Source organism: Vanacampus margaritifer, chromosome 8, assembly GCF_051991255.1.
Source record: "Vanacampus margaritifer isolate UIUO_Vmar chromosome 8, RoL_Vmar_1.0, whole genome shotgun sequence".
In the NCBI taxonomy this organism is placed as follows: domain Eukaryota; kingdom Metazoa; phylum Chordata; class Actinopteri; order Syngnathiformes; family Syngnathidae; genus Vanacampus; species Vanacampus margaritifer.
Window position 1 is genome coordinate 14,904,811 of NC_135439.1, and position 18,352 is coordinate 14,923,162.

General features: G+C 39.3%; 1 protein-coding gene across 2 annotated transcripts in view; it reads left to right on the forward strand.

Annotated features, from left to right (window-relative positions):
• ppfia4 (PTPRF interacting protein alpha 4) overlaps nt 1–18,352 on the forward strand; it is a 69,226-nt gene that overhangs the window by 39,010 nt on the left and 11,864 nt on the right. The window contains exons 3-22 of one of the 2 annotated variants that reach the window (XM_077573094.1): nt 113–214; nt 368–532; nt 1,687–1,761; nt 2,382–2,465; nt 3,662–3,883; nt 4,293–4,427; nt 6,060–6,194; nt 7,203–7,286; nt 7,911–8,042; nt 8,121–8,183; nt 9,168–9,265; nt 10,458–10,587; nt 10,985–11,160; nt 14,061–14,289; nt 14,370–14,405; nt 14,511–14,632; nt 14,759–14,880; nt 16,234–16,315; nt 16,420–16,501; nt 16,614–16,814. In XM_077573094.1, the coding sequence (XP_077429220.1) occupies nt 113–214; nt 368–532; nt 1,687–1,761; nt 2,382–2,465; nt 3,662–3,883; nt 4,293–4,427; nt 6,060–6,194; nt 7,203–7,286; nt 7,911–8,042; nt 8,121–8,183; nt 9,168–9,265; nt 10,458–10,587; nt 10,985–11,160; nt 14,061–14,289; nt 14,370–14,405; nt 14,511–14,632; nt 14,759–14,880; nt 16,234–16,315; nt 16,420–16,501; nt 16,614–16,814 (2,475 nt within the window). Of the gene's footprint in view, nt 1–112; nt 215–367; nt 533–1,686; nt 1,762–2,381; nt 2,466–3,661; nt 3,884–4,292; nt 4,428–6,059; nt 6,195–7,202; nt 7,287–7,910; nt 8,043–8,120; nt 8,184–9,167; nt 9,266–10,457; nt 10,588–10,963; nt 11,161–14,060; nt 14,290–14,369; nt 14,406–14,510; nt 14,633–14,758; nt 14,881–16,233; nt 16,316–16,419; nt 16,502–16,613; nt 16,815–18,352 lie in introns of both variants that reach the window. The other variant, XM_077573093.1, reaches the window with a different exon arrangement.

Below are 18,352 nucleotides of genomic sequence, written 5' to 3' on the forward strand. Positions count from 1 at the left end.
ATACGTAAGCCTCTGTACCCAGATGCGCTTAGCTTCACAAGATGAAAGTCGGCCATGTTGACGGCTGATACAATATTAACCTCAGATGTATGTTTGTGTGTGTGTTATGTAGGAGTTTGCCACCCTTACCAAGGAGCTGAACATATGTCGAGAGCAGCTGCTGGAGAAAGAGGAGGAAATATCGGAGCTGAAAGCTGAAAGGAACAACACCAGGGTATGTGCGCATGAGTGGCTTTGTGGGCTTGTATCTGCGTGCTTGCGTCAGCACATGTCAGATTGAACATAATATTCTCTATGATTTCAATTTACTATATATGTTATGTGTGTATAAATGTTTCATGTGTATTTACTGTGTGTGTGTCTGTAGCTGCTTCTGGAGCACCTGGAGTGTTTGGTGTCTCGTCACGAACGCAGTCTCAGGATGACGGTTGTGAAGAGGCAGCCTCCCCCGCCATCTGGAGTCTCCAGTGAGGTTGAGGTCCTCAAGGCCCTCAAGTCGTTGTTTGAACATCACAAGGCTCTCGATGAAAAGGTGAACAACTTCATAATTGCCAGCCAGGATGCTATATCATAATAAGGGAACCACATGAAGCGTGAAAAAATTGTTCATGCTTTGTTAAAGGGGAAGTCAACCCCCCCAAAAAACACTTGACAATAATGTGTTTCATGGAGCCCCATGAGTCTAAATAAGGTATTTTGGTTAATCTTGTGTTTGTGGAATATGAGTTCAGCAGAAATATCCAGCAGTTTTAATCAATATCAACTTTGTCGACTGAAGATGACATCACAGTTGCTCAGGGGTCAGACAACAACCAATCACAGCTCACCTTTTTTTGAAGATAAGCTGTGATTGGTCGTTGCCTGATCCCTGAGCAACTGTGATGTCATTTTCAGTCGACAGCAAGTGGCAAAATGGCCGCCCCCTGAGATGGATGAAAACGGCTGGATTTTGCTCCATAACTCATACTCCACAAATGTAATATTAATCAGAATGTCATGTTTAGACTAGTGATATCACATATAACATATCATTGTGAAGAAATGTTTAACGTTGACTTCCCCTTTAATTGTTTTTTAATGTTCAAAAGCAGGGCCTGAATCAATTGATACCCTGTCATTGGTAAGGATTTAACCTACGGTTTGCCAAATATTGAACCCACCTGTAAATGGATGATTTTGTTTCTGTCATGTGAATGTAAGTTGTTGTTATTACAATAATAAAAATACAGTTTCACACTAGTTTACACTCTAAAAAGTCTTGTGAAAAATCGGTTGAAGGGGTTTACGAAAGTCCCAATTTTGAGGTTACAAGAGTCATGTGGCACAAGCATGATCAGTTACGGCCAAACTTGCTGTTTTTCATTTGATTATCTAATTACAAATGTTACTGTAATTATGACATTTTGACAACAGTAAGCAATTAACTCAATTTAATTTACTGTAACTGTGACTTAACTACAATGTCAGCATAGGTTAGTTATAGACTGCAGTGCATTCCGTCTCCACCTCCGCCAAGAAAAAAAAATGTGCTTCTGTATTTGTATTGGCACAACCCATTAGGTACAATATTTGTAATCCATTACATTACAAGACTGGTTATAACATAAAACCATATAACCAATAACACAAGAAATGTGGAACCCTGAGGATGATGTAAGAAATACTGTATGTGTGTGTGCTGGTCAGGTGCGTGAGAGACTCCGCGTGGCTCTGGAGAGGGTATCCACCCTGGAAGGTCAGCTATCAGCTACCACACAAGAGGTGAGGTGATTGCAATTGGTTGATCGAATGTGTGATAGTAGGGCAACTTAAAAAAAAAAGTGTCTAGTATGGAAGCCTCCAATTCTTATCTAGTATCTGGACAGGAAGTGTGTGTCATGATGCATTGGTGCTGGTTGAAATCTATGGTGCAAAGCACGAGTCTTCAGTAAAACATTAAAGAGGTGCAGTCGAGGCAAATACTTCAATCCGAGGTCCATTATATTCGAAAGTTTGTGGTCATCGGATAAAGTGCTTTTCAGTAGCGCATCCTAAAGTGCCTGAAAATGGAAAATAAACTAGATAAACATAAATATGATTCAATTACAAGCTAGTCCTCAAAATAATCTAATAATATTATTGAAAGGCCTCTGGTTCCAGATGTGGTTTACGGTGAATGTCCTATAGGAGGACTTTTTGAAAATACTAGCAGGCTCAGTCAAAGCGTATTGTATGAGTTTTATAATATACAGTAAATAATAGGTTAGAAAGTAATAATAAAGTTAGAAAGGCATGCAGCACTTGAAAGTTTTTGTTTTTTTTTTTTTTAGTTTATAGATTCACACAGAGAAAAATGAAATGTGATTTTTGTGATTTTTTTTCTTCTCCATTCTACATTACAGCTGAGCATGGTGAAACAAAGGAAGGATGGTGACTCAGTGGAGCGGACAGATGGACCCAAACCTCCTTGGAAGGTCTTCCTGACTGTGTGATTGTTTTTCTGCTCTGTGATTTATTTTATGACAGTCTGTTGACTGGCTTGACTTTCAATCACACTGCTTCACACCCACTTTATTCCGACTTTAACTTTAACTAATAGTGATTACTGGACCCTAAATCACACTTTTTTCATAGTTTGTCTGGTTGTGCGACTTATCCTCAGGTGTGACTATTTGTGTTTAGCTAAATTAGAGCTCGGACTTGCACACAAAATCCTCGTTCCGTAATTGTGTTGACAGCATTCTGGCTGGATTCAAAAAATCCGCTTCCAACTATGGAAAGGTTTCCCTTTTTATTTTAAGAATGGCTTATCTTAGCTTTGATTAGAATTAGCAGAATGCTAGTTGGTTATTAGTAGTAGTAGTCTTACATATGTTTTTTACTTCTTCACGATCAGAGGTGGCAAATCCAAGTCCAGAAAGTAAAAACCCTGCCACAGTTTGGCTTTAGCCCCAGGTGCTAGCTAGCTCCCATAATGCTCGTTTACCTGCTAGGGAGCTAGCTAACTAGCTAGCATCAGGGGCTAAAACCAAACTGTGGTAGGGTTTTTACTTTCTGGACCTAGATTTGCCACCTCTGTTCATGATGCATTTTTTATTTTATGTTTGGTTGTGTTGACCTTACATGATCACTTATTGTACCAATAGTAGTTCCAACCCTTCATGTTTTTAGCATCAGGAATTGTTTGTATTTGTACAGTCAGTTTTTTTGGTACCATTGGCCTTAGCTTCAGTAGCAGGGTGATAAAGGGAGAAAAAGCTGGACTAAAGATCATGGGCATTTTAAGTCAGTTTGGAACGTTTGATTCTCTAAAAACAAACTAGTGAGAGAATCACCTGGTGTGTTCGCTTGTATTACCGGTACACCTTGCGTTTGTTTTTTGTTTTTTTTGTGATCATAATCAGGCAACAGAGTCCAAATAACTTGGACTGCCCACTGGGTTGCCTGTCTGAATATGTGTCCCTTAAGGTCTGTCCAATTAATCCACTTCACTTTGAGTTGTAAAAAGAGGAGAAACATCAAAACAACAACATGGCAACATAACCTCAAACATCCACAGTGTTATCTAGGTCATCTTTATTAGCTATCTTTCTTGTTGGCATTAACATGTTAAATTCACCACCACTTTTTGCTTCCTGAAATCTGCTTGCACATTCATTAATTGTGCACGTCCACCTTGCAGAGACTGCCCAATGGCTCCATAGACGTTCATGATGATGGCAGCCGTGTGTCTGAGCTTCAAGAGCTGTTGGACAGAACCAATAAGGAACTGGCCCAGACTCGCGAGCACTCCGCCTCTTTGAATGGTCATGTGACCGAGCTGGAGGCCGAGCTCGCGAGCGCACGGCGAGAGCTGAGTCGCAGCGAGGAGCTGTCAATCAAACAGCAGAGGGAGCAGAGAGAGGTGAGAAATGTGAACATAAAATCAATAACGTTTTTGTAGTGGAAACAAGGTGAGGTGCAAGGTAAAGCAAAATAAGATAAAAGGTTAATAAAATATAATTTATTAGAGTTCACAGGAGGGTAAGAGCAATCAATCCCACTAAAGTTTTGAATAATGTGTGTTGAACCTTGATTTTCTAACCTTGAAGGTCTCATTAATCTTGAGCACTATTCATCACTTAAATTAACCTTTAACTGCTGAGCCAATAACTACAATGATATGATGCATTCAAATGTGGACATTTTAAATACTGTACATCTGAAATAATCATTTTGTCAAGCATACTTGTATTAATGCCATGGCACACATATTGTAGCTAAAAGCCCTTTTGGTTTTGTGGTTGAATATGATTGTGTCGCTGTGCTCGCAGAGAGAAGACATGGAAGAACGAATAACAACGTTGGAAAAACGTTACCTTGCTGCCCAGCGAGAAACCACACACATCCACGACCTCAATGACAAGCTGGAGAACGAACTGGCCACCAAGGATTCCTTGCACAGACAGGTAAGATGCACACAAGTAGCCAAGCCGTACTTAATGTTGAACTTTACTACTGTCAAAGTACATAGTAAATATATACTTTTAATCATCTCTGTTAGATAGTCAATAGTGGGCACCATATGACTAAATTTGATTAGAGTTGCTAACTTCCTTAGCATTAGTAGCTTTTCATTTGAACCATTAGGTGGTTGTTTTACCCTCTGCTGCAGCACTATTATTATGTCACCAGATCATCCCATTTCACAACCCTGAAAGAAAAGTAAAGAACAGTTTCCATTTCATCAAATGTAGCCAATAAGGGTGTCTAGCAAAATAGCCAGCAGGGTTTTGCATACTCGAGTCAGTGTAAAAGTAAAACCACTATAATTTTGTGTTAACAACATACATGATGTATTTATATTTTTTAAACAGTTAACTGAGCAAAGCTAACTGTTTCCTCCCTTTCCAGTTTTTAACATGCCAAACTAACAGGAAAATCGATAATTTGATGTGATACTCTTACTTAATAAAGTACTGCCATGACCAGGTGAAGTGTTCAAATGTGGGTCGCACATCATGGGTTCATCATGGACAGATAATAAAAAAAAATCATAATAATACAGAGCGTCCTTGGTTTACGGTCCCTTAATATGAAGGGTTGCATTAGGTGCTAATTAAATTACGCAGTGAGAAGAATTAGGTCGTCACGAGGCACAAGAAGGCATGCTCTGTTACTGCTACTAGTGTTTTTCATTGAATGGTTTTAAATGTCTGGCCTGGATGGGTTTTTTTATGCAGAAATGTACTATAATTATTATGAAGGACCAAAACAGCAAAAATAATAGATAAATAAATACATAAATAAATAAATAAAAACTGATAGAAAAAATATAATTCAAAAATGAAATGCAAAAGAATTATATAAATGAATATAAAAACTAGATATACACACATAAACAAAATAAAAATAAATACAAAAATAATAAATGAGATTAAAAATAAATATAAAAATAAATGTGGAAATAGGTACAAGAAATATATTAATAAAATTAAATAGAATGGAGGACCAAAACTGCAAAAATAATAAATAAATAAAAAACTGCTAGAAAAAATATAATTCAAAAATGAAGTGCAAAAAAATTATATAAATGAATATAAAAACAACTAGATGTACACATATAAGCAAAAGAAAAATAAATACAAAAATAATAAACAAGATTAAAAATAAATATAAAAATAAATGTGGAAATAGGTACAATAAATATATTAATAAAATTAAATAGCAATCAAAAAATAAAAACGCTCTGCTCTCGTATTTATTTATTTATTGCTGCAGACAATGTCAGTATAAAATACATCATAAAATATGATTTAAATGAGGGAGCAGTTCCAAAAACGGATACATTGACTATTCCAACTAGTAAATAATTTGAGTCTACAGTATGTATATGAAAGGTAATGGGTTGGGAGTCGTAGACTTGGTAATATCAAGAAGGTTCATGTGAAGTGCAAGGTGAATCTGAGTTCAGGTCTCAATAGGGAATTCAAGCAACATCCTCCGCATGAGCGTGTCCTCACTGGCTGCTCGACTGTCTCCTGTGCACTGCTGTCACACTTAGCTCCAATATGTGTGTATGTGTTTTTTGTGTGAGTCAGAGTGAGGAGAAGGTGCGCCAGCTGCAGGAGATGCTGGAGATGGCCGAGCAGAGGTTGGCTCAAACCATGAGGAAGGCTGAGACGCTGCCAGAGGTGGAGGCTGAGCTGGCACAGCGAGTAGCAGCACTGTCCAAGGTTACACACACATAGTATACAGGGTTTTGATTTGATTTATTCATTTTTCCTTTCTGGCACATTATTACAACAGGTTACATCGATCACATCATTTGCAACGTTAACATCCGAAAAGAAGGGCTGACGGGTTGAAGCCATGGCTTATCATTAACCCGTCCCCTATAAATTCTTAATGCACGCGTCAGTCATATACATTGATTTTTATCCATCAATCGCAGGTTATAACAATTTGGGATTTTTCACAATAGTTACTCTTTATTTGGTTTTGACTTTTTCTAGGGGTGTCAGGCAATTACAATTTGTAATTGTAATTAATCGCATGACTTCAATAGTTAACTCACGATTAATCGCACATTTTATATCTGTTCTAAATGTACAATAAAATATTAAGTTTTCATACTTTGGTGAACATAAAAGTGGGGAAAAATGTAAAACTAATATAAATATGGCTGCATCTTTTAATCATTGATACAGTAATTTCGTAATAATTCATAAAATTGAGTTAAAATTAAAAAGATGTGCTGTATTGTAATAATAATAATAATAAAAACGAGTGTAATATCTGATTTGTGTTGATTTTTCTGCCACTAGATGGCATAATTGCATTTGCAATAATAATAATTAATTAAATAAATAATCTTTAACATGAAGTCACTTGTAAAATTCTGCACATTTTTAAAATTGTAAAATACAACTTGACCCCAGTCTCCACAAATATATGCATTATTATTCAATTTATTATTGCAAAATTTTCTGGAAATTCCCCACAGGCTTTCCACGTAAGGGGCGGTCATTAATCGCACATTAAAAAAATTAGTGCTGTTAAAGGGAAATTAAATTAACTCCAAATTAACACATTCATTTTGACCCCCTTTTTTTCTTGAATTTAGTTAGTTTTAATTCGTTTTTAAAGCAGGTTTGTTAGTTTTTAGTTTTACTTTTTCAAAAAAGTTGCTTAGTTTTATTTAGTTTAAGATAAGATGCATGAATAAGTGTCCCCCCTTTTAGGCTGAGGAGCGCCATGGCAACGTGGAGGAGCGGCTCAGACAGCTGGAGTCACAACTGGAGGAGAAGAACCAAGAACTAGGAAGGGTCTGTATATGTGTTTGTGTAAAAGAATGTGTGTGCGTGCCCTGCAGTATCTCTCTGACCTCTCAGTGTGTGTGCGTGTGCACATGCGTGTGTGTGTGTGAGTGGACTGATGCTTCACATTAGCTGGATGCCTCGCCTCTGTGCTCCCTCATGCTTACACTCACACACACACACACACACAGACATCATTTTCCTGGTTCATTGTTGCATGAATTTGAACCAAATCCACATATCGTCCCTGCGACACGTTCGCCTGCCTGCGCCCCCTCCCTCAAAATATAAGAGTGATTTGCTGCTATCTTTAGATTCGGAGGAATTCACGCTAGGCTAATTTTTCCCTCACACTGCCCATTGTTTGTCTATATTTAGTTGATGGCGTTATCTGAGAACGTGTTGTTGTGCGTCTCGGTTGATTGACTTCAATATGCATCGCTTTTCATTGCCACAAAAAGGGCTGTAATTAAGCCAGAAGCATTGTTTACCGAGCTGACCCACAGTTTATCTGGCAGCTTGTCTTCTTTGACTAAGCACGCACGTCATGCTTTAATCCATGCAGAAAGGTCTCGATTAAGCAGCATAAACAATCACAAGAAAATGAAGTCTGGTCTTGGCTGCATTTATCAGGCTCGTCAGCGGGAGAAGATGAATGAAGAACACAACAAGCGTTTATCCGACACCGTGGACCGTCTCCTCACTGAGTCCAATGAACGGCTGCAGCTCCATTTGAAGGAACGCATGGCTGCACTGGAGGACAAGGCGAGGCCGATTAAAATTAAAATGCAATTTGTACTTTGGATAGATGTTTTGACATGACTTCATCATCTTTGTGTCTAGAACTCTCTTATTCAAGATCTTGAGAACTGTCAGAAACAGCTGGAAGAATTTCATCACACACGGGTTAGTGCACTTGAAAAGCAATCTGAAACTGATGTATTCACATCATTTGTCATTTAGCTGTAGGGAGGAATTAATTACTTGGTTTATATATGAAGATTAACCAAAATATATGTTATATTGTCGCTGCTATGTGAAAAACACTTATGTCCATTTTTGTCTTTTTCTTTTTTCTTTTTACATTTTTATGTTTTGGGGATGAAAATGAATGCAGGCATCCCAAAAACGTAAAAATAATAATAATAATTTAAGACCAAAATGGACATAAGTGTTTTTCACATAGCAGCGTCGATATGTATTATTTTTACCAGAAAACATCAAGTTAGCTGTTTCCTCTGTTTTAACTTTTTTTATTGATTAGACCAGGTTTGTCCAAACTTTTTCTTCAGAGGGCGACATACAGAAAAATTAAAGAATGCAAGGGACATTTTTAATTTTTGTTATACTTTAATTTATCGAGTCAATCAAGCAATTGCATATTGTTCATATATTCCAGTGTGTGTGTGCGTGTTTTTTAACTGCTGCCTGAACAGCTTTCTATAAGGCTAATAGAGTTTGCAAGATTTTGGGGTGGTCGATATCCTGTAACCCACCAGAAAATATCTGAATTGAACAGCAGTCGAATCTCATTTCTACATTCAGAACAAAAAAACTGGTGTCAAAACTTGTTTAATTGCATACTTGTTTAGTTACATATTTAGTCTACACTTATTAGCAGCTGATTTGATTTGTACTATATGCCGCGGGCCAGTTAAAAATGGATGGTGGCTCACAAATTGCCCTACTTCGGACACACCTGAACTAACTAACTAGCTAAAGGCTATAATATTTTAGAACTCACAATGAATAATAACGTTCCCCAAAACCTTTACAAAACACTGTAAATCCAGGAAAAGCGTCCACTTCATTTGAAAATACTTGTATTTATGTTTTGAATTGAATTGTGTTGTTTGAAAGATTTCACTTAAAAATCCTCTTTTCACGTAGGAACGTCTGATTGGCGAGATTGAGAAACTGAGGAACGAGATTGACCATTTGAAACGTCGCAGTGGGGCATTTGGAGATGGAAGTTCAAGTCACCCACGGTACACACACATTTGCATATTGCAGTGTATATGCAGTACCTGTACAATCAAATGGAGTGATTCCCAACCACTGTACAGTGGTACATAGTGTGCTATGAGAAATAATGTAATTTCACACAATTGATCTGAAAATAACTTTAGGTTTGTTTTTTTACCACAAATTTATCTTTGTTTATCTGTTTTATGTAGTGACTATAAAGACACACAGAACAATTAAATGCTCTTCCACTAGATGGCATAAGGAACATTATTATTCGATTGGATCACTTCAGTTCAAACCGATCATCAATTCTTCTTAAATGTCAAGGACATGATTAAAAACTCCACAAATATTAACTTCCAAAGTAAATTTTGCAGAGGCAGTAACTTGTCAAATGATTCAGTTTATCAATGAAAGTAACACGTGGCACAGTGGATGACTGGTTAGCACATCCGCAGTGCAGAGGAAGTGAGATCGAGTCCGGGCTTTGGCCTTCCTGGGTGGAGTTTGCATGTTTTCCCTGTGCTTGCGTGAGTTTTCTCCGGGTACTCCGGTTTCCTCCCACATTCCAAAGACATGCATGGCAGGTTAATTGAACACTCCAAATTGTCCATAGGTGTGATTGTGAGTGTGGATGGTTGTTTGTCTCTGTGTGCCCTGCGATTGGCTGGCAACCAGTTCAGGGTGTACCCCGCCTACTGCCCGAAGCCAGCTGGGATAGGCTCCAGCAACCCCCCCCCGCGACCCTTGTGAGGACAAGCGGTTAAGAAAATGGATGAAAGTAACACGTGTTATAATCAGTTAAGTGTTACACAAACATTGATATCAGTAAGGATGTGATGAAAATAATTTCATAATTGTAAATATAAACTTAAAATATTTGGAATTGTCTTAAAGTGCAATAAGTCAGGCCTTTCATAAATTTAAGAAAATACTTTTAAATAGATAAATGTAAGATACAAAAACAATTCTTAAGAATTTATGGGAAAAATGCGATATTTAAATAATCGATTCATGGTTTTATGAATCAATATTGGTCTCAAAAAGGCAAATCAATTCCATATTGATTATTCAATTATTATTTATTTTCCAATACACAAATATTACTTGCCCAACGAAGTGTGAGAGGTGCTTCAACTATTTTGGTCACCTTACTTAACAACATGATTGACAACATGATTTTTTTCATTTGTTTGTTTAATGTCGCCTCAGTTCTCATTTGGGCAGTGCAAGCGACCTTCGCTTCTCGGTGGTGGAGGGCCAAGATGGCCACTACAGCACAACTGTGATCAGGCGTGCACAAAAGGGCAGACTCTCAGCGCTGCGAGATGATCCAAACAAGGTGCAAATAACTTTTTGCCGAGCCATCATGATTCACACTTGAAGGCACTCTTGGCCGTGTGGCCAAAATGGAGTTTACATGCCCGTGTTTTGACCACATTTTGCTTTGCTCGTAAGCTTCTGTGCGCCGCTGGTCTATGATGAGGATCTTCATGCGGTGATCTTCATGCCTAACTTCATTCTCTACTAACCTCTCTTTATCTGTCCCTCACCTGCTGACATGGACATGTTCTCTAATGTAAGTCTCTCGTTCATTCATGTTCATAACTACACTCAAGTGTGCCAGTTCTTATTATTTTTTAAATATCACTAGTATCCACCCGTGTTGTTTATTTGCTCAATGCATTACCGCTCGCGTGTGTTTCTGCTGTGTCTAGGTTTGCGGCATGTTCGAGCAGGATTACCCTTCGCTGCGAGGGAGCGTCAGCCACCTCCTCGGCAGCGACATCGAGGCCGAGTCTGACCTGGATGACGACGTTAGCTCGGCCATGCTCTCCCCAAGCGGTCAATCGGACGCGCAGACTCTCGCTCTGATGCTGCAGGAGCAGCTTGATGCCATCAACGAAGAGATAAGGTGACATTATAACTTCCAAATTTCTACCCCTTTGCGTGTTCACGGTCACATGAGAGCAGGAAATGGTCGCCAGTGAATCACAAGGCACATATAGGCAAACATTCATACTCACATTCAGGGCGCTAATTTTGTGCCAAGCGCAAGTGTAAAGCGCAGTCGTTGTTATTTTCCGAGACGGGCACATTAGAAAGTACCATTTGCACCGTTGTGGGAGTGAACACAGCCAACTTGCAAATGGCCCCATTTCGGTTCCTTTTTAATAGGGATAAAACTGCAATATTGCGATATTAATGTAGCCGCAAGGGGGCACAAGCCAGTGTCTTCTTGCGCCGGTCCCAAGCCCGGATAAATACAGAGGGTTGTGTCAGGAAGGGCATCCGACGTAAAACTTTGGCCAAATCAAAAACATGTGAATCAACTTCTTTACCGGATCGGTCGAGGCCCGGGTTAACAACGACCGCCATCGGTGCTGTTGACCTACCGGTGGAAACTGGACTACTGTTGGTCAAAGAAGAAGAGGAGGAAGGTGTGTTCATAGGAAGAAAGAATAAGGAACACCAAGAGTCTAGGACTGAGAATAGGGACTTTGAATGTTGGAATTATGACAGGAATAGGTAGAGAGCTGGTTGACATGATGCAGAGGAGGCAGGTGGACACACAAAGCTAGAAGTTTAGTAGCAGGGTTCAAGTTGTTCTATCATGGCAGATAGAGTGGTGAGCCTATTTGCTTTGAGGATGTTGATAGAGAAGTACAGAGAAGATCAGAAGGAGCTGCATTGTGTCTTTGTAGATCTGGAGAAAGCTTACGACATGGTGCCCAGAAAGGAACTGTGGTTCTTGTTTGCTATGGTAATGGACAGGATGACAGATGAGGTTAGACAGGACTCTCCAATGGACTATGATGTTTGCAGATGACATTGTGATCTGTAGTGAGAGCAGGGAACAGGTGGAGGAGAAGTTAGAGGCCTGGAGGTTTGTCCTGGAAAGGAGGGGGATGAAGACGGAGCAGGACGTAGTATCTATGTTTGAAGGGGAGGGACCCAAGTGGAAGAGTGAGGTAACAGGGAGGAGAGACCAACAAGGTGGAGGAGTTTAAGTATTTAGGGTCAACAGTCCAGAGCAATGGAGAGTGTGGAAAAGAAGTGTAGAAGCATGTGGAACGGGTGTAAAAAAGTGACATGAAGGTAGTTGGTGTGAGAGCAGAGGATGCAGACGACAGGGTTAAATGCAGGCAACTGATTCGCTGTGGTGATCACTGAATGGAAAAAATTGCCCCAATATCGTCATGTCACGATATTAAAACTCATTCACTCCCAGCCATTTTCACAGAAGCAATCCCCTTCACTCCCGGCTGTTTTACAGGATTTTGACTGATTTTGCAAGGCCCACAGAATATTGTTTTCTATTGCTATAAAAACATAGAAAGATTAGAGTCTCTTCTTTCATCAGGAAAAAAAAGTATAGTTCTGTTTCCGTTTTACAGCAATTAGCATTAGAATATTCACAAATCTATTTATAATTGTGAGTAAAATAGAATTTTTTTTTCAGCATGGCCCTGGTTGATCTCTTTTTTTTCTGCTTCCACCTGCTGACCGTTTGTGTAATAACTACCATTTCTTCAACCGTTCTTTGCAGTTGAGAGGCTGCATCAAAGCTTTCTGTATGCTCAGACATAAAAAAATAAAATAAATAACTTATACATACGTCTTTGGGACACTTAAAAAATTTAGAATAGAACGTATTTATAGGTTATTGGGAGCAAATGAGTTAAGAGCAGCACGTCTGTTAAAAAGGCAAGGTTGGATTCAATTTGCGTAATTGTAGCACCCTCTGGTGGTTAGTTTATTAGTGCAGTTTTATTTGAATTAGGATTTTTTTTTTTTTGGCCCACTTTAGCGGTTGTCACTCCATACCAGCAAATATTTTTCAACATCTACGTCAATAAAACAATACTTTTTGCTTTCGCTTCAACTGAACACAGCTTTGTGAACTACATAGACCATGATGCTTTGCGCCGCTAAACCAATAGGAGCACATGACAATGACATGACAAGACATGACATGGCCAAGCCTATTTTCTTTTTCCCAGCTGCTATTAATACAATATACATTTTTTTTTATATTATTATTTTTTTTATTATATATTTTTTATATCACCAACCTCACCACAAGATTGTGATAATTATAACATTATCACATTAAACCCCATTATCAATAATATCATTATCATGAGGTTCATATGGTTAGTTTGAGATGCATAAATAAATATAGTTTCTAAAAGAATACATGTTTTATTTTACAGTAATGGGAATGCAGAGAGTGTGAGTTATGTTTTGTAATAATTAACTTAATTTAGAGGAAGTCAACACCCACACAAGATTGTATTTGACAATAATATGTTCTATACAGCCTCACTGGTCTAAATATGATATTGTAGTTAATATTGCATTAGTGGAATACGAGTTAAGCTGCAAAATTCAGACGTTTTTATCCATCTCAGGGGGCAGCCATTTTGTCACTTGCTGTCGACTAAAGATGACATCAATGTTGCTCAGGTCGCAGGTAACAGCCAATCACAGCTCAGCTTCAGAAAACTGGTGCGCTGTGAATGGTCGTTGCCTGAGCCCTGAGCAACTATGATGTCATCGTCAGCCAACAAAATGGCCGCCCTCTGAAATCCATAAAAATGGCTGGATTTTGCTTCATAACTCACATTCCACAATGTAATATTACCGTAATCAGAATGTCATGTTTAGACTAGTGAGGTCACATATAATTGTCGAGAAATCTTTAAGATTGACTTCCACTTTAATCGGGCCAGCACCAATTAAGTGAACACCTTGATAGATGTGGTTAAAACATCCAGTGCTAAGCTAACATTTATTGTGTGCTCTGCCCAGGATGATCCAGGTGGAGAGAGAGTCAGCTGACCTGCGCTCGGACGAGATTGAGTCACGCATGAACAGCGGCAGCATGGACGGACTCAACGTGACGCTTCGGCCACGGGCGCTACCCACGTCGGCCACGGCCCAGTCCTTGGCGTCGTCCTCCTCGCCGCCTACCAGCGGCCACTCAACGCCTAAACACCACGCACGCAACGCCAGCCACCATCTCGGCATCATGACTCTGGTGACAATCACACAGACAGCACAAGGTTCAGAAGAGGTGAAGCCTTTTTTTTGCTAATTATGTGTTTTATTTTCTGATAGCCAAGCGACTTGAGGAAACACCGGAGGAAAGTTGCAGTAAGCAAAATTGAACTTTACTCTTTCCCTTTTCCCTCCCATATCCATAAATCTCCTCTTCCTAAATTTCTACTTTCCTGTTGCTGAGATTTGCTACTTTTTCAGTCACCAGTGGAGGTGGACAAGGCGACGATCAAGTGCGAGACGTCGCCTCCTTCTTCGCCGCGCAGTTTACGTCTGGAAACCAATTTCGCTCAATTCACAGGCAGTCTGGAGGATGGGCGAGGGTATGCACACTCACGCAACAGGAAGTGATGACAATTAGTTCGTATTTTGAAGCCCATACACACACAAAAGTACGCCGTAGCTAACTCCTAGCTAACGTTATTATGTCTCATTCAAACTAATTGCAGAAAGCAGAAGAAAGGTATTAAGTCATCTATTGGCCGGCTGTTTGGGAAAAAGGAAAAGGGCGGTCGAATGGAGCAGACCAGAGATTTTGTCAGGGATGGACAACCTCTACCAGCGATAACAGGTAGACTCACTATGGAGTATTGCTGACACACATTATGCTAATTATTTTTTGATTAATCAATCCGAGGTCTGGGTTAGACTATAGTAGAGTATCATTTTTCATCTTACAAAGAGAGAATGTGAGACAGGCCTTCTCGTTCGACATCACTGAGCCAAAAATATTCCTCTAGGTCAGTGGTGCTTATTCGTTAAGGTACTGAACCCCACCAGTTGCCTATGCGCATTCACCGAACCCTTTATTGAAAAATAAAATTTGATTTATTTATTTATTTTTTCAAATTCTAGACATTGGTAGGTAGGGTTTATTGGTGAATAAAAGGAACAGGGAGAGCAGCCTCCCTTCACCTTGAATTCAGAAAATGTTGTGTTCTTGTCTTCCCCATCTCCATGCATCTTAAAGAGGACGTCAACCTTAACCATTTCTTGACAATAATATGCTATATGTGATCTCACTCTTCTAAACACGGCACTCTGATTAATATTACATTTTTGGAATAGGAGTTGTGCAGCAAAATCCAGCCATTTTATCCATTTCAGGGGGCAGACATTTTGCCACTGTCGACTGAAGATGACATCACAGTTGCTCAAGGCTCAGTTAATTACCAATCACAGCTCACCTGTTTACTGGAACTGACCTGAGCTCTGAGCAACATTGATGTCATCTTCAGTCGACAGCAAGTGGCAAAATGGCCGCCTTCTGATATTGATTAAAACGGCTGGATTTTGCTTCATAACTTATATTGCACAAATGTAATATTAATCAGAAAGTCATGTTTAGACTAGTTAGGTCACATTTTAATTGTTTGTTAATGTTTGAAAGCAAGTTCCTTTAATTTAGCTAGATAGCTAAATGTGCTAGAGTTGAATTCTTGGCATTTCAAACCATGCAGTACATAGAACGCTGACTCACATCACTCAAATCAACTCGAAATTTATAGAGCACTTTAAAACAACCATCGCTGTTTTCTTAACATGGAAACCAGCAGATGCAATGCAAACTGCAGAGGCCCCAGAATTGAACCCTGTGGAACACCATACATTCCATTATACATGTGAATTGATATTGCACGTATTCGTCCAACCACTTCCTTTTTTTGCTCGACATAGATGGTATGAAATCACACCTGTCGCCAATGATGGCCAAGCGGGGCGTATCATTTCGAATCATTCGATCGAACCCAGGTTAAGAACCACTACTCTAGATAAATGGACCGAAATTCCTACAGACAAAGTCCAACATCTTGTAGAAAGTCTTCCCAGAAATGTATATACGTTTTTTGGCTTGGTCATAGTCCCAATAATTTTTTCACGTAACTCATACTGTTGCAGACTGTTAACTAAAAATGTATTTCAGACTTTGACATGGCTGTTGGAGACACTATGACCCTGGGAAAATTGGGCACCCAAGCAGAGAGGGATCGCAGGATGAAGAAAAAGTACAGGCTTACGTTTATCTCCCGACATTGCTTTATTTTTTTTTCAACTTGTATTTGTTGCTTAGTAGTCCTGCTTTTCCCTTTGTCTTAAATTCCATCTTTAGGCACGAGCTCCTGGAAGACGCCAGGAAAAGAGGTTTACCATTTGCGCAGTGGGACGGCCCAACTGTTGTCTCCTGGCTCGAGGTTCTGATTTCATAACTTCGTACTCGGGAGACATTTCTCCTCCACCCTAATATTGTTCTGCCATAACGCACACCAATAACGTACCAGTTTGACCTGTGGATGGTTTCTCCAGCTGTGGGTGGGCATGCCGGCTTGGTATGTGGCGGCGTGTCGCGCTAACGTGAAGAGTGGAGCCATCATGTCCGCCCTGTCGGACACGGAGATCCAGAGGGAGATCGGCATCAGTAACCCGCTGCATCGACTCAAACTGCGCTTGGCCATCCAGGAGATGGTCTCCCTTACCAGCCCTTCCGCACCTCTCACCTCCAGAACGGTAAATAGTACGCATCTCTGTCAAATGGGCGGAAAGGCAGTAAATGTGCATACCAGCAACACTAAACTTGGATTTTCTCTAAGATTATGTACACAGAAAACCTCTTTAGGTTCACCATCCCCCTGCACATTTTGGTGATAAGTTGAAAAGGCCTCACTTTTTTGGTTTATAACGTCACCAGGTCTTTTTCTGCTAACATGAATCGCATGGAGAAGACAACAGATTGGAAAGCCAGTTGAGCATTTATTTGATATCCTTGATTTATAGCTTCAGGTCTCTGCAGGAGTATGCTCACTAGTAGCATGACTGTGTCTTACTAGTAACATTTTGATCCACTACTAGTACGCAATTAAACCTTACGAGTAAACTGCTGTGCTTCACCAGTAACTCTGCTAGGCCCAACATAGTAGATATGTCTCACGCACTAGTAGCATCCTTATCAAATCATTTAAAATAATGTTTGATATAAACTTTTGGCATACTGGAACTAGAACAACAACTACATTAAAAATTGTGCACTAGTTAAAATCCGCGTACTACCATGGCTGGACTGGCCATCTGGCATAAAAGGCAGATGCCCGGTGGGCCGTTCTCTTTTGGGGCCGATGTAGTGTTTTTCAATTATTATTTTCCTCAAGAGATTGGCCCACAATTTATCCAATCCACTTTTTTTCTGTAGCACATTTTATAAACAAGTGTTTCTTACATTGACATATGTACACTATCATACACATTAAATCTAGTAAAACCAACTATTAACAAAAGTCAATAAAATAAAATAAAAAATATTAAAATTAAAAAAAATACATAAATAAAATAAAATAACACGGCCCAGAGGACCACAATTCACGCTGAATTAAAAGCCAAGGGAAAAAAGTGGGTCTTATGACAAGACTTCAATTTAGAGGGACCAATCCATTAATCCATTTCAGATATAGATAGCAAAGTGAAACATCATCAATAAACAGGAGTGGCAGAAGTACATGTTAGGCAAGAGTCGGGCTGGGCCAACGGGCCTAAGTCAAAATGCCAGGGCCGATTTTTTTGTGCCAGTCCAACCCTGCGCGCTACTAGTACTACTTGTGAAGCACTGGATGTTAGCTAGTAGAATTTTGTAATGTCACTAGCAATACTAGCAGCTGGATATTGAATAAGTATTTAAATGGCTTTATGAAAAGCCGTTTGAGCATTTATACCGTATCCTTTTTCAGGAGGTTACTAGTGCATTAAACGTGCTTACTAGTTGGACCTAGTAATGTTATCAGTAGGGATGTTCAATACCATTTTTCCCCCCAGACCAATATCAAGACAAGTACTCACTCTTTGAGTACTTGCCGATACAAAGTAGTGTTACCTCTACTACTTTTGATATCGTCACCCTCTTAAAATAATTGACATTTAAGTCATTTGTTAGAAAAAATATTGTTTTTGCTAAATCATCTCCTAATGATGCAAATGGTTCAATCTTTTGTGTTTTTTGAAAAATCTGAAAAAATGACTTAGGTGATTATTTTAAGAAGGCGTCGACATATGAAATT